The following is a 27,219-nucleotide window of genomic DNA, read 5'->3' on the forward strand; positions in this document are numbered from 1 at the left end:
AGAACCATTTGTGCCCTCATTTTTTACAGATGGGAGGAAACCTTAAATACTGCGCCAAGGCACACTGTCAGTAGTAGTTGGTAGATGATGCCAACTGCATTTGGCATTACCCTTTACAGCCAGACTTTAATGTGGGTGCTGTGTTAGAAATCTAACCTCCAGAGTGGTGTGAATTTGGGAGGTGGTGACTGCCTGCCAGTGGGGCTGATCTGCTCTCATGGAAACCAAGCCAGGCTCTTTCCATCTTCAGCATGAAAACACTGGCAGCAGAAGGCATTTTGCACTCATGACACATTTCTCCAGAATGCTGCAGGATCGTTAAATCCTTTTAAATGAGCACTTCTGCAACCCCTATTTCTGTAGCTGCTGAAGTAACACTTCTAAACTGTTTCTACATTGCATAGTAAACCAGTGCCAGTAGCAAGTCCTTTTTATCCACTTATTTTCAGAGAAGTTAAGGTTTGAATAGAAACATGTGGGAAGTGTATGGTAGCATCAGTGGGAAAACGTAGCTAGCAGGAGCAGTGGGAAAAAGCCAGCAATCCAAGCCCAGTTGTCTCACTGTTGGATGCCACATGGCCCAGTGTCACAGGGAGCTGTATTCCTTGTACCCTCTGCACTGCATCTCTAACCTGCTGCCCTCCCCTGTGAAAAAGCTGGAGTGTCAGGAATCCAGCTCATCCCTGGGCATCTCTTGAGAGTCAGACCCTACTGCCCAGGGCTGCCACAAGCTAAGGTCTGGGAAAAAAAAAATAGTATTCAGAGAAAAACTGGTAGAAGTACAATATATTGTGCCATCCTGTTTGATTGTTTCTCTCTATCTTGTGTTAACCAAGTGGCTCTTAAAAAAATCAGGTTCAAAATCAAATTGTGTGTTTGCTCTGCTGGAGTAAAAGATTAAGGACTTAATCCCTTCTTCTTCCAGTGCTGTTCATAGTCTAATGAAACCTTTTTTCTGTTATGGTGTTTTTTGATGATAATGCCTAAAACTAAGAATGAGTGGAAAAATAACAACATAAATTGAAAACTGTTGCAAATTAAATGCTTACTCTGAATTCCCAGGAAGTGGCTGAGCAATCTTCTTATAGCTTCATTAATTGGAAGGAGCTGTGTCCTCCAGAGGGCTGCCAAAGACATTTCTTTCAAAAGCTTCATGTGTTTGTAAAAGTGAAATAGAAAGAGGCAGAAAATTGAGGCTGGCTGTAGCAATAGAAGCTTAGTTTTATTAAAATAGTGCACATACTTCTTACATGGCTGTCACAGTCAGGACAGTTTGGCTCTTATGTAGGATAGGAAAGGGCAGGACATTGAGTCTTTCAGAAAGAAATAGGTCATCATACCTGTGATAATAGTCTGAAAATGGAATTTTCAGGAGATGTCTTAGTGTGTTAACAAGTCCTATAGATTTAGTAAGCATATATAAGATGAATGGTCCATCTAATGTGGTACCTAGAGTACAATTTCTGTCACTTGTAGGTTGTGTGTTCACTGAATACTAATAAACTGGGATTTGATTTTATGGATATTATTGTAATTAGTAAAGCTGGGGGGTTGGTGTTCATGTACCCAGTTGGGAGAGTGTATGTAATAGTTACCCCTTTAGTTTCAGTATTCTTGTACTTTAAAGTTGGAAAAAAATTGTGGCATGTAAATGATAAAGAGAGGACAACTTGACCCCTAGGTGGAGGATAGATTAGCACATACATCCCGAATTAATAAGGAAACAAGTTTGTGTTTGCTTTACAGAATTTTTATATTTAAGTTTTTATGAGCTCAGGAAGTTTTCTTTTAAAACAGCATCTTGACAGAAGCTGAATATGGTGCCATTTAGAGGTGAATAGTATGTGGAGGAAAGAGGCAGATACATATTCTTCAAGGGGTTGCCTGTCAAACCAGCTATAAAACCTCTTTCGACCCATTTGTACTTCTACTGTCTTCAAGAAGGCAATTCACTTTGGCCAGGCAGTTGAATATAAAAAATGAGAAAGCTGGAATTCTTTTCTTTTTTCAGCAGAAGATTGTGTAATCCTACATATATAACACTGCTACTTCTAGAAAGAACTGACATCTTTTATGTATGTATGTCTTAAGATATTAGGATAATACTTAAAATTAAAAGATCAAATTCAGTTTCTCCTTAAACATAGCAATCATGACAGAGTTTTTGAACATGCTAAACCTTTTTATTTGCTCAATTTTCTTAGCGCTGCTGAATTTGGAAAGGGTTTGGTTTCTACTTAAGCAGTACCTGGTGCTTCTTAAGACATCTCATGAAGTGGTCTTCTTCATCTCACAACCAGTCACCCACTGAATGCTGCTAGGTATTGTAGAAACCTACAGGGTGTTTGAGCCCAAGATTTTGAAGTCAGCCTGAGTGTTCTTGGCATTTTGATTCTGAACCAAATACATTTATCAATATGTGGTTCTTCCTGAACAAAGGGATGGTGGTGTGCTGCTCTTCAGGTTTAGGACTCCTGCTCTTTAGAGGAAGTCCTGTGAGGAGCAGCTGGGGGTACTGGAGTTGTTTATCTGGAGAAAAGGAGGCTCAGGGGGTACTTACTGCCCTCTACAGCTGCCTGAAAGGAGGTTGTAGTGAGCTGGGGGTCAGTTTCTTCTGCCAGGCAACCAGCGATAGGACAAGGAGAAATGTATTTACGTTGTGCCAAAGAAGGTTCGGATTGGATATCAGGAGGAGGTTCTTTGCTGAAAAGGGAGTGAAGCATTGGGACAGGGTGCCCAGGGAGTTGATGGGGTCACCATCTCTGGCAGTGTTCACGAAATCAGTAGACATGGCACTGTGTCATGACATGAGCATGGTGGTGTTTGGTCAAAGATCGGACTTGGTGATCTTGGAGGTCTGTTGCAGCCTTAGTGATTCTAGGATTCTCTGGTTCTGTATGGAGCATCCCTACAGCCCTAGAATAATGTAGGATGGAAGGGATTTGTGGTGGCTCTGTGGTCCAGCCTCTGGCTCAAAGCAAGTCCAGTTTGAGTAGACAGCTGATGGCATTCCTTTAGCATATTTCCAACAGACTCTCTGAACAGTGTGTTCCAGCATTCAACAAGCTCATGGTATTTTTTTTTCCTTATATTGTGTTGACATTTCCCATGTTCCAGCTTATGTCTGCTGTCTCTTGTCCTTTCACTCTTTACCTCTGAGCAGAGCGTGGTTCCAGTTTTGTGTACGTGTCATCAGGTAGTTTTAGGCAGCAACACAATCTCCCCTGAGCAGCTACATCTGCTGCTGCCCCTGCCTGCCCATGTGTCCTGCAGCTCTGCACCTGGCCACATTCCCTCATCTCCCTCTGGTAAATCTTGTCCTGAGGAGCCCAAGATGGTGCCTGCTGCAGTCTCCTGAATGATGAGCAGCAGGGAAGGTCACATCCCTGTATCTGCTGGCCACACTAGTGTCTCCCAGGAGGTGGCTGGCCAGTTGCTGTGGGGACACACTGCTGACTCATGTCCAGCATGGTGACCCCTGGGACCCCACATCTCCTTGTCCTTTCCAGCTGATTAACCCCTGTGGTGCACTGGTGCATGGGGCTGTTCCTCACTGCTTGCAGGATTTAGCATTTTTCCCCACTGAAATTTGTGTAGATGGTGGATAGCACTCAATGTCCACTTTGTATCATCGTTTTAATCCGCAGGGATACATCCCTATGGAGCACCTTGAGGGATGTGATTGTACCAGGTACAAGTTAGAGCAGAATTTGATCCTGCTGGTCCTTAGGTTGCTGTCTGACATTGCACCTGACCTGGTGTAACTGCAGCCACCTACTGAAATGAATAGCTTCACTCTCTCAACAGCCTGAACAGGCTTTTCTTAATTTTCATATATCAAATTTAGTTGACGGTTCAGCCACAGAGTCAGATCAGCAATTTAAAGAATAGATGGGCATCCATCTTCTCTGAAAAAAAAAAGCCAAAAAAACAAAACAAACAAACAAACAAACAAAAAAAACCCAAAAAAAAACACACAAAGCCAAAAAACCCTTTTTTTTTTTTTTTTGTCCCTCCCAGAAAACTTGAATGACTTGCCCACAGCTGCATAGATTGAGGTGTGGTGCAGATAAAGACAAGACCTTTGGTATCAGCGCACAGTTACCCTGGATTAGACTGATGGTGATTCGATGTTTTACAGTATAGTTTTGTTGGTCACCTCCAGATTTTTTTCTGGATTTGCAAATATTGTAGGCAGGTGGATAAAACAAAATTTGTTGGGAAATGATTCATGGGTGTATTAAAATTCTGCAAGTCATTTGAGAGAGCTGCTTTAAAAATGCTCTTAATTCTCATTTTAAAAATAGATTATCCAACTGTGAAAATCACACTGAATATTTATTAAAGGATAAGTAGCTAATTAAAACCATGTCCTGGTTTTTGCAATAGCTAGCAGTGTTCAGTGGGTGACTGGTGGTGAGATATCATTGTATTTGAAGGCAGATATGCTGCTCTTAGCCTAAAATTCTATATATAGTCCTGCTCACAACTTACCGAGCTCAGAAACTGAAACCTTGTTAATTGGCTGTTACCACCTTCTGTTGTGCCTTCACTCATACTGGCACTGAAATGCTTGAGCAGAGCTGCCTGTGAAAGGGAGAGGTCAGCTGTACAGGAAAACTGTCAAATGTCTTGGGTATGAATTCTCAGTGAACAAGACAGTGAAACAAACTTTGAGACTTATTTGTGGGTTTAGAAGACCTGTGAGGGGAGGAAATGTCTGTCTGTACATGTCTGCAGGGTGGACAGCATAACTTTCCTCTGGGTTTTTTTTAGAACAAGGTGTCTTGCATATTTGGAGAACAATAAAGAATGGAAAATATTGTTGTCTCACATTGGAATGGAAAGGCACAGTCATTAGCTACTGAACTCTTAGAAAATAAACCAAGTACAGTGTTTTTATGGGCTAGGAACCCCCTAAGTGCCCTGCCATCTAAGGAGGCTCTGTGACTTGCTGTGGTGCCTATGAGCTGTGGCATGTTTGGAGGTGTCATCTGCCTGGTTCTTTGTGCCATAGGAGGCCAATAATCCTCTTCTCCTCCTCTAGTTTTAACTTGATTCCTTTTAGATTGTCTGATTGCTTAGACAGTGATGAGATGAGCCAATTCCAAGTGGGCAGTCCCTGCTTCTACATTAGCTGTTGCTTGGTGCATTGAGAGGGGCTTCTGTGCTCAGCTGGAAGTTCAGCTGGATCTTCATTAGGTACCTCCCTGGGTCAGGAAGATGTAATTATAAGATATACTGTAGCTCTCCCTACTGCTCCTTATCTACTGTATGCAAGGTTGTTCAGTAGTGTCAGTCATTGTTCAGAGCAGTGATTGCTCACAGCTCCAGTGTGTCACCATCCCCAGGACTGTCAATGGTGCAAAGCATTAAATGGTGCTGCTGCTGTTTCACTGAGGCATCTCATGGGAGCCCAGCTGGGTCACGAGCTGAGCCCAGCCTTGCTTCCCATGGAGACTGGGGCAAAACACATTTGAAGGAGCTGTCCTGCCCAGGGCGTGCAGCTATGCATAGCAGTGGCAGATGCCAGGGTGGTTCTGTGCTGGTGTCAGTGCAAATTAAACCCTTTTGTGGGGTTTAATCTGGGACAAGTTACCAGTGGTTATAATAAGTCTGTGTGTATCTGTAAGTCAAGATGAGATGTCTTCCTGAAAACATGCAGGAGATTGGATACAAGCTCTGGTCTCAGTTCTGGAATGGTTGAAATCCCTTGGCTTGTGTCTTTCCAGGTCAATTAGCAGTGCTAAATTCTAGGCTTGATTTTGTAATATTTCTTTAAAATTAAAACATGATTAAATGGTTTGTTTCACATTTGCAGTAGAAAACTAGGACAGCATTTGAATTGTATCACTCCATTTTTGAGACAGTTTTTGGTAATTAGTAATGAATTTTTACTATCTATATAGAAGTGTGTCACATTTACTAATTTTATTCAAATGTATGTATGTTCATTTGAATAAGCTTTGGGTTGGTCCAGGTGACCTTCAGAGGTCCTTTCCAACCTCAACTCTTCTGTGAGTTCATAAGCTCTTTTATTATTCCGTGTATTAGAATTATCTCTGACTTTAAAAAGTATCAAAATCTGTTGCAGACAACAGTTATGACCTAAAAAGATAGTGTTGGGAGTTTTTTTTGAATATATAACACAGAAGCTTGCTGCTGCTGCAAGACAGGACAGGTTTGCTCACTGGAGTGCAGCTCCAGCACTTCCTGCCTGTCATGATAGGGACAGTGTTGTCTTCTGGCTAGGTTATTGAGTAAAATTCATGGTACACAATCCTCTTTGAAACAGATGGAAATTTAGGCCTCCTGGATCTATACTAGCTTGGTGTTGGACCTTGTTGTACCAGAGTCAAGCACAGATCATTTAGTTGGGTCAGAGAGTAAAGAAATATTAAAGGCTATTTTGATAAAGTATTTTTACTTATTGTAATTTTGAGTGACAAGGTAGGAAGTTTTTTAACTATAAAAACTTGAGAAAGAGAAAGGTGAAATGCAGAATTCATTATCAGATATAAAAAAAGATAATAATATTTACACTTCATGTGTCCTCATGATTTTTTAAATTATCACCAGTGGTCCAAAATGTACGGCACTTAGCTGGTTTCAAATATATTTTAGTAACATTATATAGAAACAAAGAACAGCATTGCTTTTGTTCTTTTTCTAAGTAATAAAAAAATTCTTTTAAGTGTAATTCAAGTGTAGAATGAGCATCTCTTAGGCAGTTTTGGGAGCAAAATAATGTTTAAGTTTAGCACAATGTATCTGTGTAGCTTTTGTAGTGGAGACAACTTCACAATTGCTATGAATTTGATAGCATTTGTGGGAGAATGCTGTGAGTTTTAATGAAATGTTAATGGAATAGTGTAGTCAGATGGACTTCACCATGAAGCAGAAGGTGTGTGTTGTGTTTGTGCCCCATTAAGCCATATTTTGATAGCTTGGGTAGGGATTTAGTTGGACATGAACTTTGGGTGGAGTGAAATGTGTTTCTAAATCTTCACCATCCTTTACTGCATGTGAAGTGATTTGTCCATCTGGCTCCCTTGGAGGAAAAGCCTCAGTGGTTTCTGTGCCCAGACAAGGAAGTGCACAGCAGAGAGCTTTTGTTTTAAGAACATTGATAAAAAGGAATGATTTAATTAAGTGTAAGGAGAGCTGGTGTTGGATAGGGAAAACAAATATTGTAGACACTGTGGGTTTTATAACTGGGATAGGTTTTTTTCCCTTAGAGAGTTCAATCACATTTGCTTTCTGAGCACATAGATTGAGAGAGAGACTTTGATGTGATAAAAGTTGTGAGGACAAGTGCTGATTTTTAATGTATAAAAGTCATCACTCTCATGCAGCTATTTAACAACATAAAAGCAGCTGCATTTGCCTCTACTTAACTCCCTGTAATGCCAATTTTATTTTCATTCTGTAACTGATCCTGTTAGTGATGAACTCTGGCTGATACTACATTTCTTAGATACACAACAATTTGGACTTGAGTGCTCACTGTGTTTTTATGTCTTTAGATATTATTATTTTTCCTAATAAGCTGTAACCATCTGCATTTGAAGTTGCCTGTTTGATATGCCCCTTTGATACTTAAGCCTTTAAGTGGCTGGAAAACTGAATGAGAACTGGGCAAGCAGAGAAAAAGAAGCAAGAGTATAATCAGTTCCTATGTGGAAAGATATTTAGTTTCAATAAAGACATGAGACTTCAGTTTCAATAAAGGCATAACCAGTTTGCTTTTGTTTTCTGCGGTTGTAGGTTGCCTTTCCCTGCGGGTGACCGGGTAACTTTTAATGGGAAGGAATGCATCTGCCAGAAATGCTCCCTGCCCCCTTCCAGCAGCACTGGCTCCTTCCCTGTACAGAACCTGCGGAGTAAGTACAGATTTCTGCTCTCTTCAGTCAGTACTTCTTAGTCTGCACAGGTTTCAAGAACATAATTTTACACTGGTATGTACAACTGGAACTTCTACTACTCTGCTGTATAGCAGGTATCATGAAATTTGAGGCAGCCACATTAAAAAGGATAGGGTGGTTTCTCAAGGAAGTCTGATATTAAAAAGAATCACAGATGGTGCTATTATAGGATTAACAATACATTGAACCTCTCAAAGATTTGATTAAAATGAACTAAATCAAATTATTTGGGAAAAACATAATATAGATGCTAATATTTTTGAGGATTTAGTCCAAGTCCATCTGAAATAAAAGCCAAGGTGAGATGCAATGATTTTTAAGTGTTCTAGTATTGCTTCAGAAAATATCAATGGCTGGACTGCATGGCTAAATACTACACAGCAAGGGGTTTAATGTATGAAATGTCAGTGGGGTCATTCACCTTGACCTCAGACTATTATGCACTACCAGAAGATACAAACACTATGGGAAAGAAATGTGGTCTTTTCACAGCAACTTCTTTGCATTAGATCATAGAAGGATGGTCTTGTTCTGGACTCCATTCCTCTGCTGTTTTGCTCATAAAGTGCTGCCATGCTTTAAGAGTCTACTGCTAATTTTATGTAATTAAACAGCAGCAGCAATTCAATTAAACAGCAAAGACAGAAAAATTTTTAATGACTGTTATGTCAACCTGGATTCAGCATGGCTGAGGAGGGGCTCCATGGGCTGCTCATCTTCCTGTGTAAGAAATCTAGCCCACTTCTGGAAGAAAACTCTCCTTTTTTTCTGTTTTCTTTTCCCTCCACATTTCTTCACAGAAGCTTTCACCATCTGGTTTCTACAGTTCATCAGCAGAAGCTGCTGTGCGAATGCTCTGTGAGGTGCTCTACAGATTCCTCTTGCCAATGCCGTTCTCTTTTGGGAATAGGTTGGCCCTCTCTGTTAGGTGCTTTCTCTTGTCACTTACTGTGGAGATGGATCCTTCTTGGCCATCTTTCATATGTGAAAAGTGCCTTTGGCTACAATGGACGTTATTACCCTGGTTGAGTACTGACGGGACAAGTTCATTTGATTATCTGTGGAACAGAATCCTTCAATGTATTTACATTCCCTTTCTCTGTGCACACACACACACTGGAGAGTTTTTCTTGCCATTGCACTTCCTCAGCTCTCTTGGGTCACTGCACTGAGCCTTCCCAGAGCACAGACACCTGCAAACCTCAGCAAACCACTTGCCTCAGAGGGAAACAACCCTGGGAGCAAGCACGTCTCTGTGGCAAAATCTGACCCTGGAAAATAAAAGTTTGCCTTTTCCGCACATTGCATAGAGCAGTGAATGGTGTATCTCCTGAGAAGAGCTTTCTTGGAAAAGATCTTAATGCTTTAAACTAGCAACACCTGTTAGTAGTGCACAAAAACATGACCTCAGGCAAACTTTTTCGAGGAAGGAGTAGTACATTGACCCACTGCAACATTGGTTTTGTTCCTGTCTCAGAACTGTCTGATGTGTACCATGTGTGCTGTTCCCCAGCCTATTTATCTCAGCAGTGCTTTCAGAACATCTCTGGGGGACTCACTGAGCTCCCAACATCACTGCCCCCTCTGACAAGTCCTTCTATTTTCATCCTCCCCTTTTCCTTCTAACCTCCTTCATGCATTCCATTTGGAAGAAATGAAGAATGTAAAATACTTGCTTTCTGCCTGAGTGCTTGAATTTTTTATTATATAAGTACCCACCTCTCTGTTTTGTTTCGTTTTGTTTTATAAAATAATAGCTCTGAAAACCTCTTTTGACAGTGTTGATTTTCAGAGAGTACTCAAGGAAAAATATTAACATGTAGCAGCAAATTGATGTGTTCTGCAGAGTTATTGCTTGAAATTAGTTGAGTCACCAAAGGATGCTGCATCCAAGATGGGAAGACAAAGACATGCATCAGTAGGCACTGTTGGCATAGCAACCACAATATTTGTTTGTAATTATCTGGCACTTTACAGAGAAAACAGCAGTTGGGAATAAAAAAAAGTAGCTCACGAAATGCTGCATTTCTGCCCACCCAAGCTTAAAGCAGATGAAAGGTGAATGCCATTTGAGCACATGATGTTGTGTTCAGTTTGTGAAATAAACCCTCAAGCAGTCGGATTAAATTAGATTTCCAGATGAATCCCCGGTACAGGGGAGATCACAAACAAATTTCTGATTGCAGTTGAACAACAGATATGTAGAATACTGCAGGGACTAAAACCAGGCACACACCCAAATGTTCTTTGTTATTAGCAAAACTCAAATGTTCTGATCTGTAGTGCACATGCTTTTGTGCTAGGCTTGTTTCCAGGTATTGGTGCTCTAGAGGGTAACATTAAAGAGACACATTATTGCTCCCTCAATACATTCCAAATCCACTAAAGGAAAATACAAACTATGCTTTATCATTGTGTGCTCAGAAATGAAACATTACAATTTCACTTAGACTGTCTCATTAGGGTCATGTAACCAATGAAATACAGTCTTAAATCAGAAAGTTTTTAAGAAGACTTTAAATGCTTTAGTGAGATCCTAGGTTGAGAGTTCTTTCTTAATAACTAGATAAATCTTTCTAATGCTTTTGCATAGCTTTATCTTCCATAAGACATTGTTATGGGTTTGTTTTCTCTCCTGACATTTCTGAATGATTAAGTGTCTTCCAGGTTTTGTCTTTTCTCTAGAAAATTATTGGTATATCTGAAGAATTCCTAAAAACACAATGTATTTTTCCCTTGAGATGGAAGATATTTTATGGAGCATTAGAAGATTACTGAGATACTGCTACTAGAATCAATTTATCACTGTCATTTATCCCTTTTTCCCCACATATTCTACTATTTTAACATTTAGTAAGAAAATCATCCATAGACAGAAAATCTGTAGAGTGAAGAGTGAATGAGAGATGGACCTTGTAGGTATTAGAGGGTTCATTTGGGTTATAGAGAACCAGATCCAAATCCCACGTCTATGTAACATCTCTGAAGAGGGCAGAAACTGATTGTAGGTTTGGCTTTTGCTAGCTTAGTCAAAATGTTCCATTGTTAAAAAGAAAGGCAACCAAACCCCCAGACAGTCTTGTTCTCAGTTACTTTCTCTGGGGAGCATAACTAGTTTACCTACAGCCTGCTTAACCAACTAGACTAACCTCTGTTACCAGTTATTGCATGTTTTACATGTATTTTTTGTTAGCACCTCTTGAAACTTTATATAAGTGAATTTTTATGGAGAATATTTATATAGACAGCCACCACTTCCACATATTGAAATGTCAACTAATGCCTCTTAAGTATTGGTGTTTTTACTGGTTACAGGACATTTCATACCAGAATTTTAGCTTGGATTTTTTCATAGTTGCAAAAAGAATTTTGAAATAAGTAGAGCTTGCAGATCCAAAGGTAAAGGCTAATATGAAGAATCAGTTATTTGTTTTACTCTTTGCCTTTTTTATTTCTTTTACCAGGCTGATTTGCGATGCTTGAAAAATCGATCAGCAAAACTTCATTTTTTTTAAACGCAGTATAAATGAATTAAAATAAAGCCGAAGTCACTAGGAAATAGAAGTCATCAGCTTTTTTCTTTGAATGATGCATGTCTTGTAGCAATTTCAGGGCTTTCCAAGGGCAGCAACACTTGGCATCCATCAGTGAGCAGTGGAGCCCTCGTGAGCTGGTACTGGGACACTGATGGATCCTTGTGCTGCTGTAGCCAACTGCTGCATCACCACCTAAAGAATGTGATTCACTCATTTGGGATTTTCTCTTGCAGATTGTGGGGGCTGTGGTTCAGAAATAAAAAATGGTCAGTCCTTGGTCGCCTTGGACAAACACTGGCATTTGGGCTGTTTCAAGTGCAATACATGTGGCAAGCTACTGAATGCAGAGTATATCAGCAAGTAAGTAGAGGAGTATTTTCACCTCTTTTAAGCATTCTTTTAATACCAAATAATTAATTTATCATTGCATTTATTTGCATTGTAAAGTTATAAAGGTAATGCATAATATAGAAATATAATATATATATATTGTTATAATATAATGAAGTAATGCAATATAGAAATGCATATTGCATTACCTTTATTTTATTTTATATATATATTCAGATATATATGATATATTAGAGATTATTGGCTAAATTACTACCTAAATTGTATTTTTAAAAATGAAATGGAGAAAAGTAGAAGTAACATTTTTCCATTTACCTGGAATGGGACTTGACAAAGCAGCTGTGCTACAGAGAGGCAGCAGGTGGAATATGTTTCCAAGACCCAAATGTTTGCCCTTAGTTACCTATGCTTTTGCTCTCTGTGATGCTGTAATGTAAACAAACCGGTACTGTTCTTTCTTTGTGCATTACATAAGAAGAATGTTAGCCAGAAGTTCATTAGGGATGTACATGCCATGCTTTTGTGCAGCTCCAGACCCTCGTGCTGTCAGCTTTGGGCTGAATGTGATGACAGCACTGAGAAACAGCACAAAGCACACACACACACCACGTCCCATGTCAACATTTGGATCAGGCCGGTGACATGCAGGCCTTTCACTGGCCAAGGCACCTGAGATTAATTTCTGCTTCAGAGAAGTGTGTTATGTTGAAATTTTCTTATACTGCAAAGTAACTCAGTCACCAGTGCCCAGAGATGATGGAATTTCAGAGCCTGTGTCCCACTGACTTCCAACAATTCTTTGGATTTCGATTAATACAACATTTAATTTCACAGCTTGCACTGGGGAACAATATTTATTAAAAGGGTGTTCTTAAGTAAGGTTTTGCATTGTCTCAATATTGGGCTAGTCTGCTGTATTTTAGTACAGTGCTTTTTTTGCTTGTTATTGAATATAACCCCCCCATAAATTGTAAAGATATAATTACTGCAAAATCATCTTTTTTAAAAGGCTAAATGCCAAACAAAATAACTCAAGAGAGGAAACATCCTGTATTTATTTAATTCAATTAATTATTGTGCTAACTTCTAGGTTAGCCTCTAAGAAATCCAACTTCCAGGCTATAAAATTAATTTCTATGTTTCTCCAAGGAAATGTCTGATAAAATTATACCTCTACTGATAAATCTGTCTGATCATGGGCTGTTTTAGTATAACAAACAAAACATATTTAACTATGTTTAACTTGAACTTTGAAGCATGAGAAGTGTATCCAGTTTCTTCTTACAGCAATTTGTTTCCATTCATGAGTTTAATGATCTACATGTGCAATTTAGTAAAATTGTAAAATGTAAAATTAACAGGTTCTTGTCAGGGCAGTAGTCCAATTGTTCTGGTCTTAACGCTTTAAAATAAAAGCTGAGACTCCAGTTTTATTTCTTCATATCTCTAAATTGTATCTTAACTCACTGGTGGTGGTGAAATAGCTGCTTACATCATGCATGAGCAGACTGCTGCTCAGGCTGAATTCTTGGAGTCATTGCTGGCTTCTGTGGGGCAGTTCCCAGGTTGCTTGATCCATGACTGTTTTTAAGCTAGTCCAGTCAAGAGTCCCAGTAGATTTAAATGTTTACCAAAACTTGGTTTACAAACAAGATATTTGAGGAATTGCTCTCTGCAGTCTCAGCTAGAGGATTAGGTTATACATATATCAGATGATACATCAATTGGATGAATTAGATGATAAGAGGGGAAGAGTAATGTGTAGAAATTGCTATCTTTCCAGAGGGGGGAAACACGTGAAAGAAGTTTATGGGTAACATGATTAAACAGGTGGTGTGAGGGTCTCAGAGACTGAGTGTTATTACAAGGCTGATGGCTGAGTTTAGCAACAAAGGAGAAAAGTGGTCAAAAATAGTTGTTCATTACTGTTCAGCTTTTTACAATAGTAATGACTATGAGGGAGGCAGGAAAGCTCAGAAATAGCCTATGAAGTGTTGAAACATTGACAAATTTTAGATGCATCATCTCCCAGGGAACTGTAAGCTTACATCAAGCAGCATCTGTACAGCCTGTTCTCTTCCCTAGGGATGGGGTTCCGTACTGCGAAACAGACTACCACGCCAAGTTTGGGATCAGGTGTGACAACTGTGAAAAGTACATCACAGGAAGAGTGCTCGAGGTAAGGAGAACCTCTCATTCAAGCACATCTCAAAGTGTACAAAAAGACTGGCTCTTTTGGGCTTAGTCCTGTGCTCACAAATGAGTGTTAATGCAACAGCTTCATGTTACTTTTATTGAATACCGGGAACTTTTTCTGCAATCAGGTTTTTTGTTTCTTCTGTTAATGATTTGGTAATACACAAACTCCCTAAATGGATATTTATGGTACTAGGGAATGTTCAGGCAGCAGAAGTAATAAATGAATGTGTTACCAGGCTTGTTTTAAAACTTGCATTAAACTCATTTGAAATTTCTGCTTTTTTTGATTCTCTTTTGTGTACCCCAAAGTTGGAATGAAGCTGTTGAAAAGTAAAATTAATTATTTGAACTGTGTTTTTGCAACCAGAAATTAACTGTGTGGGAGATTTTTTTGCACTTGTTGTTCTAAGAAGCAGGAAGTTGTTTAGTGTAGGGGTATGTTTATGCATTATGCAAAAATTTCCATATAACTGACCCAGTGTCACAAAATGAATATATTCCTTTGATCAGAATAAAATTTATCCTTGGATCTAAGTGTATTGACACCCTGTCAGTGTCATTGATTATCTGCTTTTTCTCTCTGCTTTTCCCTGTGAAGTCCAAGCAGTACTGGAGTTAGGAAGAGTTGCTCAGTTCACTCTTTTCTCTTCAGCTGAGAAAGCCTGGAGAAATCCCAAAGGGCTTCCACCAGAGAAAGATCTGCTTGGAGTCACAGAAAGACTTACCTGTCCAAGAGGTGGACAATTACAACTTGTTAGGAACTGATGGTCAAGCATCCATACAAGATGGAATCTGTATTGGATGGGATGATAAGGTGTTAGCATAGGCACGAGAGACTTTTCCATTAACAAATGTTTTTACAGACCTCTCTGAAAGGAGATTTCTAAAAGGGAATTTGAAAGAGTATAAAGACAGTTTTCTCACTTTTTTTGTACACAATTGTCTCAACTGGAAGAGGCAAAACAAAAGAAAATGTCTTAAAGCCTTCAAAAATGTAGAAGATGACCAGTGGAAGCTGTTATATATAACTGTTTTCAGAGGCGTCAAGCATTGACACTGAATGAAAGGGGGCAAAAGGGGGTGAGATTTGAAAGTGAAGGTAATTAAGAGAGGTGGATGCAGAGAGAAGAGTTAAAGCTGTGGCAAATTTGGAGTGCACTTACTCAGAGCAGTTTACAAGGAGTGATTAATACTGAGACAGGAGAAGAACAGAAGCTCCAGTTTCTGTACTGACTCTTGGCTTCACAATATTGTGTTCTTCTGTCCTGGTTCTTGCCTTGAAATATGTACAAGAATGCTCGTTTTATGTGGTAATATTTTACCTGCAGTATGGTTAAACAATAGCATGTGGTGTGATGTGATTAAGAACTGGGTCCTTACTGTCTCTATGGGTAATAAAAAGAAAAAAGAAAGCCTTAAAGATGTGCATAGTAACAGTACTAGGTGTGATTTGTGGGACCTGGGAGCACATGTGACTGTAGGTGATTCTTCTGACTGCTTGGTGAGAGTGTACTGAATAGGAAGACGGTTCCTTGTTTTTATGGTAGATGGGCCAGTAACAAACTTGAGAAAAGCTAATTTTTGCAAGCTGTTGTAGGAATTTTATCATGACAGATTACATATGATGGTTTTGGTCAGTGTGTGTGTCCCTCTCCTCTCCATTCCCCGGAGCTGCTCTAAGGACAGCTCTGTACCATTGATCCTCATCTTGCTTTGGTACTGGTTCAGGCTGGGAGCTACATTCATTGATCTGTGGCATTTAACTGTGAAAGAAATACAGATGGAAGATACCAAAACCTTTAAAAAAATAGACGAGGAAAAAGGACTTTCAGCATCTGTAAAAGCACAGATATTATCACTGTGAAACAGGAAACAGAGGTTGAGGTTAGAATGGAGCAGGAAATGGCAATACAATGACATTTAATGTCTGGACACTTGTTGGAACAACCTGGAAATTTTATGATCTGTAATTTTTTTTCTATAGAAAAAGAAATTTTCTTCTGTAGAAAGAAATTTGTTGGTTTGTGTGCGACAAAGCTAATGAAGCTTGAACATGGGTGCATGTCACATGTCCAAGCATTCTGCTGTCACAGTGGGTCCTATTCCTCATGACATCTCCCAAGATATCTGCTCCCATCCCCTCTGTTTTTCCATGACCCATCTCAAGAGCTTTCTGTACATGCCCGCTGCCTGTTCACGAGCGGTGACTCACACTGTGAGCCTTCTCCCATGGTGATCAGCCTGCATTTCCATGAGTCTTTGGAGCTCTGTAAGGGATCACTTAAAACAGCCATTGAGTTTCAGTGTGGAGCAGCTGGATGAGGAGGCAGTGCACACACTTATTTCAGTAGGAAGCCAAACAAAAAGTCATGGTCTGAGCGAAGAGATTTGAAAGGACGCAGAGAGCGTGTCCGTGGCTAACGTGGTTAAGGCATTTGTTGTTTGTGTGCAGCAGATGGACTTGTTCTAAAGGCTTGGAACTGGGCTGATCTTTTCTCTCTCTCTCTGCTTTTGGTATCAAACTCCATGTCTGTTTGTCACTAGCAGGCTAATTGATATGTTTGTGTATCTCCTGGTCAGGAGGACAGAGAAAATACAAGATAGCAATGCCTGTTCTTTGTTGCAGGATGTATTATTAGTGAGTGGAGTTGTCTGGAATATTGACACATTTTTCAAAACATCAGTATTTCTTTTTACCATCTTGAATATTATCTGGAGAAACACAGAAATAATAGGGCAAATTGCTCTTAAATTGGGGGGAAGTCTTGACAGCAATACTTATTAGGCAGGGGAATGCTCTCCCAAGGGAGCTGCTGGAAACGATCACTTTGAAAGTCTTGTAACAAGATTGGACAAGGCACTGGAAAATCTATGTTAGGGAACAGTCCTGCAATGACAAAGGGAGGGACTATATGACCTAATAGGATTTTTTCCATCTCTGATTTCTGTGATAATGTCAGGAGGACAGCTGTTTCCAACGTTATTCTGTGACCAGATTTTATAATATTGTCTCCCTTTCCAACACTTGTTCATTTTAAGTGTTTATTCAGCAGAAAGGAAGGGAGTGTCAGCAAGTGAGTTACTGATAAGTTATAAAATATGGCTGTTTTTGTAGGTTGTCAGCCAAATACAAAGATGATTTAGTTACCTAAATTCTTCTCTCAGCCCATTTTCTGAGGGCCAGATTCATTCGATGTAGTAAATGGGCTTAGACACAGGATAGCTTTGTTTATAATTCCTTTCTAGTTTCTTTCTTCCCCTCCAGTCCACCTTGGCTTGCACCCACTCTCCCAGGGAACTTGTGCTGGAAAAGCTATAAAAAGGATTGAACAGTTCATTTATGGAGATGATAAATTTTATTACTTTTAAAAGCAATTATTTTGCTGGTTTTTGTTTTTTTTAACCCTACCCACCAGTGCATTTATGGGCAAGATTTGCTTTGTTTGCGATGCATACGGAACACTTAAATGCAAATCAATCCTCTCCTAGAAGCTGTGTTCTTTTATCCCTGACCATATATATTGATAAACCTGCCAACTTTAGTGAGGAGCAGGAAGTTGCTGGAATTTACTTTTGTAGTTTGACTTAAAATGCACTGTGACTGAAAACCTCTAGGGAGAGAAAGGGCTGACTTCAGTGCTTATGCTGTATCTCTGCTGCCAATCCTGCAATAGTTAGCATCATGCAGTAACACACATTTAAAATAACAAGCCATGGATTTTTATGACCAGTCATTTCCCTTCTGTCATGTTGCAATCTATTCCTCTGCACTTAGCACTAAAAATATTTTTCTCTTTTTTTCTGTTACAAGCAGTAATTTATTAGTTGAAATTTTAACTTGTGCTAATGAGCATATCCTTAAAAAATGTAATTGTCTTTTTAAAAAATATTACTGTATATCTTATGATAATACAGAGCCTCCTTTAAAACCCTTTCATTCAAGAAAATGCTTTCTATTTGTTTCCTCATTTTTAATCAGTCTTTTAACTGCATTGTGCTGGGGGAGGCAGAGATGTGTAGCCTGTCTCTCGGTCCTTCCCACATAACAGGTTGTGTAAAAGGTTTGGAAAGCTGTTGAGGTTCATGACAGAGCTGTGTGACAGCCAGTGACTCCTCCTTGTCCTCTCCTGGCAGGCATGTCTGGGTTTCCTTAACATCTGATACTTAGAAACATCATCTCAATTCTAGCATCTCCCTATTTTAAAGTGGTCCACATTGAAAGAGTTAAAAATGCTTTGGATAAAATTGATTTTTAGCTTTTTTTTTGTTTTCCTCTCCAATTGATGAACTATAAGGAGAATTTATAGAGAGTAGTATTAGTTCCTCTCTACTTTTATTTTACAAAACTGAGTGAACCCAATTCTGCTCTGCTGGTAAAGTCAGCTCCAGGCTTTTCTGGTGATGCTGGACCTTCTCACTGTGGGTTCCTGACTGGAGCCACCTTCTCTGAGCGTGGATGAGCACTGTACTCCACACAATGCCTCAGCACTGTCTTGTGCAGTGACAGTAACCCTTCTACCATTTCTAAAGAAAGTGCTTTCCTGATATCCCACACTGGTGCCAATTTCTTCTGTGAGTTCTCTAACACTGACAGCCCATAGCGAGATATCGAGACATTACTTTGAGGGGAGGGGTTCTCTTCATCTGCTTTTTCAGCTGGTGGTTTCCTCCATTGTTAGAGGAAGCCTCCATATCCAAAGATAACCTTCTGGGGACATTTTAATGGCAGACACAATAAAGGCTGTGAGGGGCTCACATTTGCATGGATAGGCAACTGCATCCCATCAGTGCCCAAAAACCCCTCAGGGGTATTTTCAGCACTCAATTTTATCTACAACTGTGCCATGATTCACAGCTACAAGACTCTGGTGTAAATGTGGCTTAGAAGTGCTGTTGAAAATCACAGCAGTTGGAACCGTCTTTATGTTTAGTATCTGACATCCTAACACAGCAGCGTGGCACTCGGTTTATGTGGGGGAAGAAAGAGTTAGCACTTTACTTGTTTACATGTATGTGTAAATGTCTAGAAAAACATAATCAATATATGTTCTTAAAATCTATTAATCATAACCATATGTTATTTTGAAATAAGGGAACAAATGCAGTGGGCACTAGGCAGGAATGAGACTAGAAATGTCAATAATTTATATGTCAATTAAATGTCACTTATGACAAAGTCACAGTGACTTAGTAATTAAGACATGAATCTTATTTTTCATAGTTAGTTTTTTGCCTTGCCCTAGGGTTGAGCTGATTTTGTTTGCAGCCATACCTACTTTGTAAATCAATTGCCTTTCCCTTTGCAAGAGTCTCAGTATAGCAGAGACGATACTAATTCTCTACAGCAGGGAGTACAAATTTCTGCCTGCAGTGTGGAAGAATGGTTCATTCTGCAATGTCTGTTGCCCTGCTGTTTCATTAACAACAGGACCTAGTGATGTGTGAAAGGTGCTTGAGCAGCTTATTATATAGGCATTATAGTGAAACATGCAATAAAGGCAGCTCTGTCGTAGGAGCGAAGGGTTCCCTGTGCATGGGCAGCCTCGGGAGGGCTGTCAGAGCAGCAGAAGGATCCAAGTGTCAGTGCTACCTCCGTTAGGAACTGCTCTCTGCGCTTCTCTCCCTTCAACGGAGAAGAAAGAAAACAGTTGGAAAGACAAATCTAAATAAATCAGCATTAGCTTTTGCAAAAGGAGACCATCTAAGGTAGGAAACGTTAACTAGCCCTTTCAGTGCATAATGTTTGCTGAGATGCAAGGCATTCTGCAGCTTGGGAATGGTCTCTGGTTTGATGCCACTTGCATTTATCTGGGGCTGCTGGCTTGCAAAGGCAGGTTAATCATCAGTGCATTTATCTGAATTTGGCTGCGTAAGCGTTGACAGTTGATCTAGACTTTCTGCTTTAAAACAGGCATCGTTAAAAATACTATCAGCAAGCAGATAAATAGCAATGCAAATGGTTTTTTTCCTTATCTTTTAGCTTTTTCTGTAGCCCAGTTATATTGGTCTAGATGAATTTGCCTCATCTTTCTCCCACTTTCAGCCTTTCCCTTTTTAGCCACCTCTTCTCTCCAGAAATACACAGCTACGCCTATCTGTCTTTACTGTCTGAACTGCTAAAAACTCACAAATTGTTAATGTGTCAGGAGAAAACTATACATTAAACCAAACTCTTGCATAACTTTTACCCTGTACATAATTTGTTAGGTTTATTGAAGATCACTGAGTGCCATTTGATGATAGCTTAAGACTCATATTTTTACCAAAGGAAGTGGTTCTGCAAACTATTTCTGGAAAACATAAAAAAGTTTAGGATTTGAGGGAAGCTGATTGATACAGAAGAAAGAATGACTGTTCCTGGTTTTGTGAGGGTTTTTAATTCTTTTCTCAGCTGCTTATTTGCTTTTCTGTTGAGAATTCCTCCCACACGTGTGGGGAAAGTCCTCAGTAGTGCCTTTGTGCTTGTGTGGGTTTGTACGTGTTGGTTTCAGTGCACAGTTTGATTTTTGAGCCTGGCAGACTTGTGGTGCCCATTGCCTTTCCTCACAAAAATGTAGTACCAGTTAACTATCTTAAATTATCTGAATTGACTGAAAGGATCAAAGGAGGGATTCCAGCAGTGACCCTGATACCTGCTGAGCCTCAGACCCCAGCAGCACAGTCTGCAGCCCCACTGCCTCCCTGAGCCATGTGTTGCTGTGGTGATGCATTAACATCCCACTTTGCCATTTGGGTGTTCTTACACTGTGAAACCTTGCACCTCACGGGTGTCTTCAGTCCCTCATCCAATTATTTTGTGTATTCTTTCATTCCTGTGGTCCTCAGACCCACATCAGGGGAACGCTGCTGTTGCACAGCTCTGCAGAGCCCCGGAGCTCCCTTGCCCCAGTCAGCAGCACAAGCCCTGCCTGCAGCTCTGTCCTGTAGCCATGGCAGTGGTGCAGCAATGAGGGTACTCAGTGACAGCTGCCTTTGTTGATAAAGTATCTCCAGGATGCTCTGGCCCATGTGAAAACAGTTCAGTGTCAGCTAATAGCAGGAGAGCAGCCTGTGACTCATTTCTTGTAGCTTTAAGATTTTTTCATCCTATTAAACTTCACCATTTTTTGTGCTTTTTCAAATTTCTTTTTCCCCTCCCCAAAGTAAGAACTTCTGAATGGTACATTGAACTGGAAATATATCGATTAGGTCTGAAAGTAGAAACTGCCTACTTTCAGGAAGGATTATTAATGTTAGTTCTGCATGTGACAGCAGCATTTCCACTCCCAGGTAAATCTAGTGATCCACAATAGCAGTCCTCACTCAGGCACAGACTAAGACACAGCTTCTGTTCTTAGATATTTACAGCCCAGTTCACCACATTCAGCTGGAAAAGAGTTGTGCTGGCTTCCTCTGATAACTTGGGTTGTTTCTCCAGGGCTGTTCAGTGTTGGTTGAGCTTCATTCTTCCCATCTGAAATGGGTGTGCTGAATACACAGCTGCAAAGTTGAAAATTAAGGGGAATATGACTGCAAGTCATCTTTCTCCTTCTTCACTCCCTCTCTCCTATCAAGAGCTGGCATAAGTGAGAGCCAGCTGCGGCTTGTCTTGGCCCCTAGGTGGGTTTTAAGGAGTGGGAAAGGAAAAGAAATAAAGATTTGTTGAGCAGATGGAAAACAGAAGCCTCTTCCAGTCTCAGTGGGTGGCAATAAAAATTGCAAAGCTGAGAAGAAAAAGACAAAAGAGGCAGATCACTCACTCCATAGAAGAAACAACTGAGTGCAAAATCAGTGGTTTTAGGTATGACAGACCATTTTGATTTACAAGAAGATTTACCAAATTCTCTAGAAAAAAATGCACTGTTGTCCTTTTCCAGATTTTATCTGATTTTGGCAGGGCTGAATTTGGTCCTGAGCCAGAACTTGTTTGGAGATGTCACAGAATGATATTGCAGTTGTAATAGTGCTAGTTTTTCTTCTATTATTTATTTTTTCTCAATTATCCCCTTTATGGTTTTTTAATTACTTTTATTTTATTTTCTCCCACAACCATTAGAAACTTCTTCTGCGAGTCCAGTTTTATAGTAAGTTGTTACCATTCTGAGATAGATGTTCCTGTTGGTACATTTGATTTGCACCTTATACCTGGAAGAATAAAAAGTGTGTGGGAAGCAATTAAAATGATTCAAATGTGGGTGGGAATTCTCAAGGCTCTGCAAAGCACAGCAGGATGAGCCAGAACCAAGACAACATGAAATAACTGTACATGTGAGATTGCTAAAGCTGTAGGTAATGCTGCAGGTGTGTGTAGTGAACATTTCATGTGACTGTTTCTTGGCATCCAGTAGGATAACAAATGAATCCAGTATGGAGAAGATGAGGGGAATGATTGATACAAAACATTTCACTGCATTTACAGTGGTGTAAATCCTGATGAAAACGGTTCATTTGTCCTGGCACGCTGTTGAAGTGAGTCAGTGGTGAGTCAGGTCCACTGTGACTAAGAGAATTAGTGAGAGTTTTTCTCCACAGAATTCTGTCTTTAACTTCTGGCTCTCACACTTTTTTTCTCCTCAACACTGTTGTATGACATAAATAATAGATATTTTGCCAAATACCTCTGCCTTGACAATGTTGCCTGTCCCTTCAAACCCAGTAGATGATATGACAGCTGTTTACTAACTTCACCATTACTGTGTACAACTATTACTGAGTAATTCTTCGAGTCCTTCTGTTGCATATGCAAAACTCTGGCTCTGCTGGAAATGTGAGTGGAGATTTTATGTGATTCCACTTAAAACTGTTAACTGAGCAGGGTGTTATATTCCAAGCACAAAGGGTCTCCTCTGAATAGCATCACTCTAATTTGAATATACCCCTTAGAATTCAGTTTATGGAAGCCAGGATAGTCCTTGTAATATGCCGCAATGTGGATGCAGTGGCAGAGTTATCAGTGTGTGCATCCATTGATAACACTTGCTGGTGCAGTGCTGTGCACCTTCTTCATGGTACTCCTGAGAGAAAGGACAACCATCTGAGCCATAGATTTTACACAACCTTTTGGATTAAATGCACCCTGTGCAATGTGGGTTGAAGTGCTAGCCAGAAGCAGGAGGGTTGTATTAAAATGTGGGAATAAGCAAGAACAACTCCTGATTGGGTTTGCCTAATTGGTGGAATAACTTGATAGGAACATTTTCTAAGCCAGTTCTGTTTGCTCTGTTTTCTAAGCCAGTTCTCTCTGCTGTTAGGTCAGAGAGTTATTAGATATCTAATGTAGTTCTGGTAGCAGGAATTAAAACCTTATCTCAGCCAAAGTTAGGGAACTGCATTTACTTAGAGAAATTGGGAATTTGCCTTTGTAAATCAATACAGTGACTGATTTAATGACAAAATGCTGTATCTCATTCAAAAACGTTATTAAATTTCATGAAGATAAATATGTGGAGTTCCTTTTTATACCTGTGGTTCATTATCAGCTTCCTGTACATTCCTGGCACCTAAGAAAAAGCACAATTCATTCACATAATGGCCTAATATCTTAATAAAAACAATCATTTGTGGAATGAATGAAGAAGTGTAAACAGGATGAATTAAATATCCATTAAAGGTGTTCAGTGATTTTCCACCTTTTTTATTTATATACTCTGAAAAAAAATATTCCCAATGAAAGTATATGCTCCTCAATGTTGAGTTTAAAATGATAGATAATTAAGCAAGTTTGAAGTGATAGATAATGAGAGCAGAACAGAGCCAGCAGATTTTAAGGAAGTCTTCCACAGAGTGCAAGAGCTAGCAATGTGATTTTGGTGGAGGACAACCATGATAGTTGAGAGGTTGGAGCATGTATCCTGAGGAGATGCTCAGGGAGCTGAACTTGTTCAGCCTAGGAAAGTGATGGCTTTCATGGGACCTAACTGTGGTGTTCCCATACCTATGAGGAGGCCCTTGAATATGTGGGGACAAGCACCTTACTGAGGCACATGGTGGGAGGGCAGGAGACAACTGTCATAAACTTAAAGCAGGGAGGTTCTGACTGGGTAAAAAGGAAAAAAAAAATCACTATGAATAACTAAGAATAACTACTGTCCATTAGAGCAATATTCTCAGAGGTTGTGCAGTGTCCATCCATGAAGGTTTTCAATATTCAACTGAAAAAATTCCCGGGCAGACTGATCTGAATTGAGTATCAACCTTGCTTGGAGCAGGAGGTTGGATTAGATGAATTATTCTGTAATTCTGTGATCACTTGCACACTTCCTGGATTTAAACTGAATAACTGAATTCTATTTCTGTTGCCTGTACTATGAAGTTTACCTGAAGGAATATCAGTGTTCTTTAATGAACAAATGGGAATGTCCATGTGAATGGACATTAGTCAGGAAATGGAGACAAAATATACAAAAGAGAAGGATTTATTGTCTAATCTAAATTTTACACTTTCACCCATCCCTACATTGCCTAAGTATTTTTCCCCTTCCAATCCCACAAAAACAGTAACTTCTCTCCACTTAAAAAGCAACAGAAGTCAAGTCATACGTCTTCTACAAGATCTTTAATACTTCATTTCAGGTTGAGAAGCTGCCTGATGGCCGGGCTTATTGACTGTCAGTGTTTTTGTGCTTTATTCTCTTTCCCTTTGCTTGGACAGGTGGTTGTCTGGTGATGACACAACTCTCCAACAAATTTGTTCCGTGCGAAAAGCTTTTAACTAAGAATGCTTTATGCCAGTCTTCTGTGGGCTTTGTTTGTGGGTCAGGCAGCTGCATCATGCCTTGGCATACCCATCAGCTCAGTGTTTTGTAGGCTGTTTTTCATAATTTCTGTTCAGAGCAGGGTACAGTTAGGACTTGATGTGGGGATTTTAGAGTATGAGGTTGGCAGGATTTGGATCGACTTCAATAGACAACACTTAGTGGTAATGAGAAACTATTATAGCAACTATATTGTATTATACACTCAAAATGGAAAATATGCTTTGATATGATTGAATCATTGCAGCTATCTCACCTTTTGTGACTTCCACAAACTCTTTACTCCCTGCAATAAAAGATGTCAATTACCCTTATGCATTTTGATAACAAGATAGATTTTTTTTTTTTTTTTGTGTTACTAGTTTTCATTTTCACAGGAAAAAGTTTACTGATAGCTTTTAATTCTCAGGGAAATAATCAGATATTTGTAAGTTTATCTAGTATATTAAACTATTTTCTGTACTTTCTATTTTCCCTTTACTAATTTCTTCATTGAGTAATACAATGAGGGTGTGCTTAGTCTTCAGTGATCAATCAGACATCAGAAATCTTGAGTCTTCCTTCCAAGACTCAGCTCACACTCTGAGCTTTAGGCTGCTCAATTTCTTGTGTGTCAATCCATAAGCAATTGTCGTTCATCAACTGCAGTAAAAAAATTACATCAATCAAACTTCTAGAAACAGCATGAGAAACCAGACAAGCAATGTCATTGTGGTAGAGTTACAGTTATTGTGCATATCATCTTTTATATATTCTACCACTTCATCACTTATGGCAGCCATAGCCAGAAAATGAGCAGAGTTTTTTGCTGAGCTGTCTGCAGTAATGTAATATACTTTTCCTGGATGATGACAGCTAATTTAAAACTCAAACTTAACTAGTTAAGGTTATTCCTTTTGGTATGAACTAGTCTACTTTTGCTAGTGCTGCATGTTTTCCAGGCCTGGTGACCATACTGTTCTGAAGACTTTCAAGTAACACCCCTTACTGTCTCCAAACTGTGCTTTGAACCATGTGATTCACATTTGTCACATCCGCTTTATTCTCCTTTTTACTTAGTTCAAGTCCTCAAGTTATGAGAAATGAGAAAAGGTGGTTGTATCTAATTTATTGCAGAGCTCTCTGGTCCTGCTTTAAGGGAAGATGAGTTTGTCTGACAGTGTGCTGTGGGACAGGTTTCAACACTGAGATGCTCCCTGTGCTGAGGGCAAGGACTGCAGGAGGTCTGTGGCTGCCCTGTTAAAACATTCCTCATGTTGATCAGTCCAGATCAACATCATTCCTCATGTTGCTCAGTCTCCTTCTCTGCAGAGGAGACTTCACATTCAAAGGGGTCTCTTATACCTAAAAGGAAAGAAGTAACTCATAATACTTTATCTCACAGTGTTGCGGGCTGTTTTGACTCCATTTAAATTGCACACTAAGAGTGCAACTTGGTGATTGTGGGAAGCTGGTTCATGGTCAGTTGAAGAAAAATTAAATTATTGGTAATGTACTGTGTTATTATTAAGGACACACTTTGCTATTCATGTTTGAGGTAATCTCAGCTGAAAATTAGTCTTCAAATTGATCTTCACAATAATACTATCTTCACATCTGGATTCCTGAGCACAATGACCTGGTGCAGTCTTGAAGCAAATGTAGGATCTTGAGGAGTTTTTTTTGAAACTATCACTTGAACCGTAAGAGATCTCTCAGAGATGAATATGTTGCTTCTTCTGTGCTGTGAGTGTGTTGGTGTTTTATTAAACACTGAGACAACAATCTGTCAAACTAAGCTTTCAAACTGTGCAAAGAAGTAACCATATGGTTAGGAATTTGTTTGCTGCATTGGACTACCTCACATCAATATAAGCATGAAGAGAAAAAATGATGAGGCCTTTATTACAACTAAACCAAAACCATACAATATTTGCTGCCCTAAGCTTATAAAATAGCTGGGTTCTGCTGGAACCAGTTGTTTGTCTATGAGACCAAGCCCCTGAAATTTAAGGGACAGGAGAAAGGGGAACTGGTGAAAGCCTCCTTGGCATTTACCCCAGGGACTCTATGATTCAAACTCAGGCCCTAGGTTTGAATGTAATTTATGATATCTAATCAGGGTAACTGCATATACATATCAATAAATACTGTTAGTTAATTCCTGCATCAACTGCCTAGCCTCAGGTTCAGCTAGCACCTCTTATTTAGAAATATAATGTGGTCTTTCTTAAATACTTTCAAGTGTTGAAGTGTCTGCTATGTCTTGTCTTCTGTGCTTTGATTAGAAGAAGGACAAAATAAAAAAAAAATTAAAGGGGTGACAAAAGTCACAGTCAGCACTTAGACTTACGTGAAAATTTTTGAGTTTGTGCCATTTTAATTCAGAGAGTCTTATACAAAATCCATTGGAGTTCTCCTGGTGTGATCAACAAAAGGATCACTATAATTTCCTCCCCTAATTTTTCAAGTGACAGTTGTGTCTATGCTATAAAA

At 39.5% G+C, this 27,219-nt stretch overlaps 1 protein-coding gene across 3 annotated transcripts in view; it reads left to right on the plus strand.

Moving 5' to 3' along the window:
* ABLIM2 (actin binding LIM protein family member 2) overlaps nt 1-27,219 on the plus strand; it is a 128,969-nt gene that overhangs the window by 49,077 nt on the left and 52,673 nt on the right. For all 3 annotated transcript variants that reach the window (XM_041470712.1, XM_041470620.1, XM_041470795.1), the window contains exons 4-6: nt 7,768-7,883; nt 11,695-11,821; nt 13,898-13,991. In XM_041470712.1, the coding sequence (XP_041326646.1) occupies nt 7,768-7,883; nt 11,695-11,821; nt 13,898-13,991 (337 nt within the window). The remainder of the gene's footprint in view (nt 1-7,767; nt 7,884-11,694; nt 11,822-13,897; nt 13,992-27,219) is intronic.

This window comes from Pyrgilauda ruficollis, unplaced genomic scaffold, assembly GCF_017590135.1.
Source record: "Pyrgilauda ruficollis isolate IOZ18807 unplaced genomic scaffold, ASM1759013v1 scaffold1, whole genome shotgun sequence".
In the NCBI taxonomy this organism is placed as follows: Eukaryota; Metazoa; Chordata; class Aves; order Passeriformes; family Passeridae; genus Pyrgilauda; species Pyrgilauda ruficollis.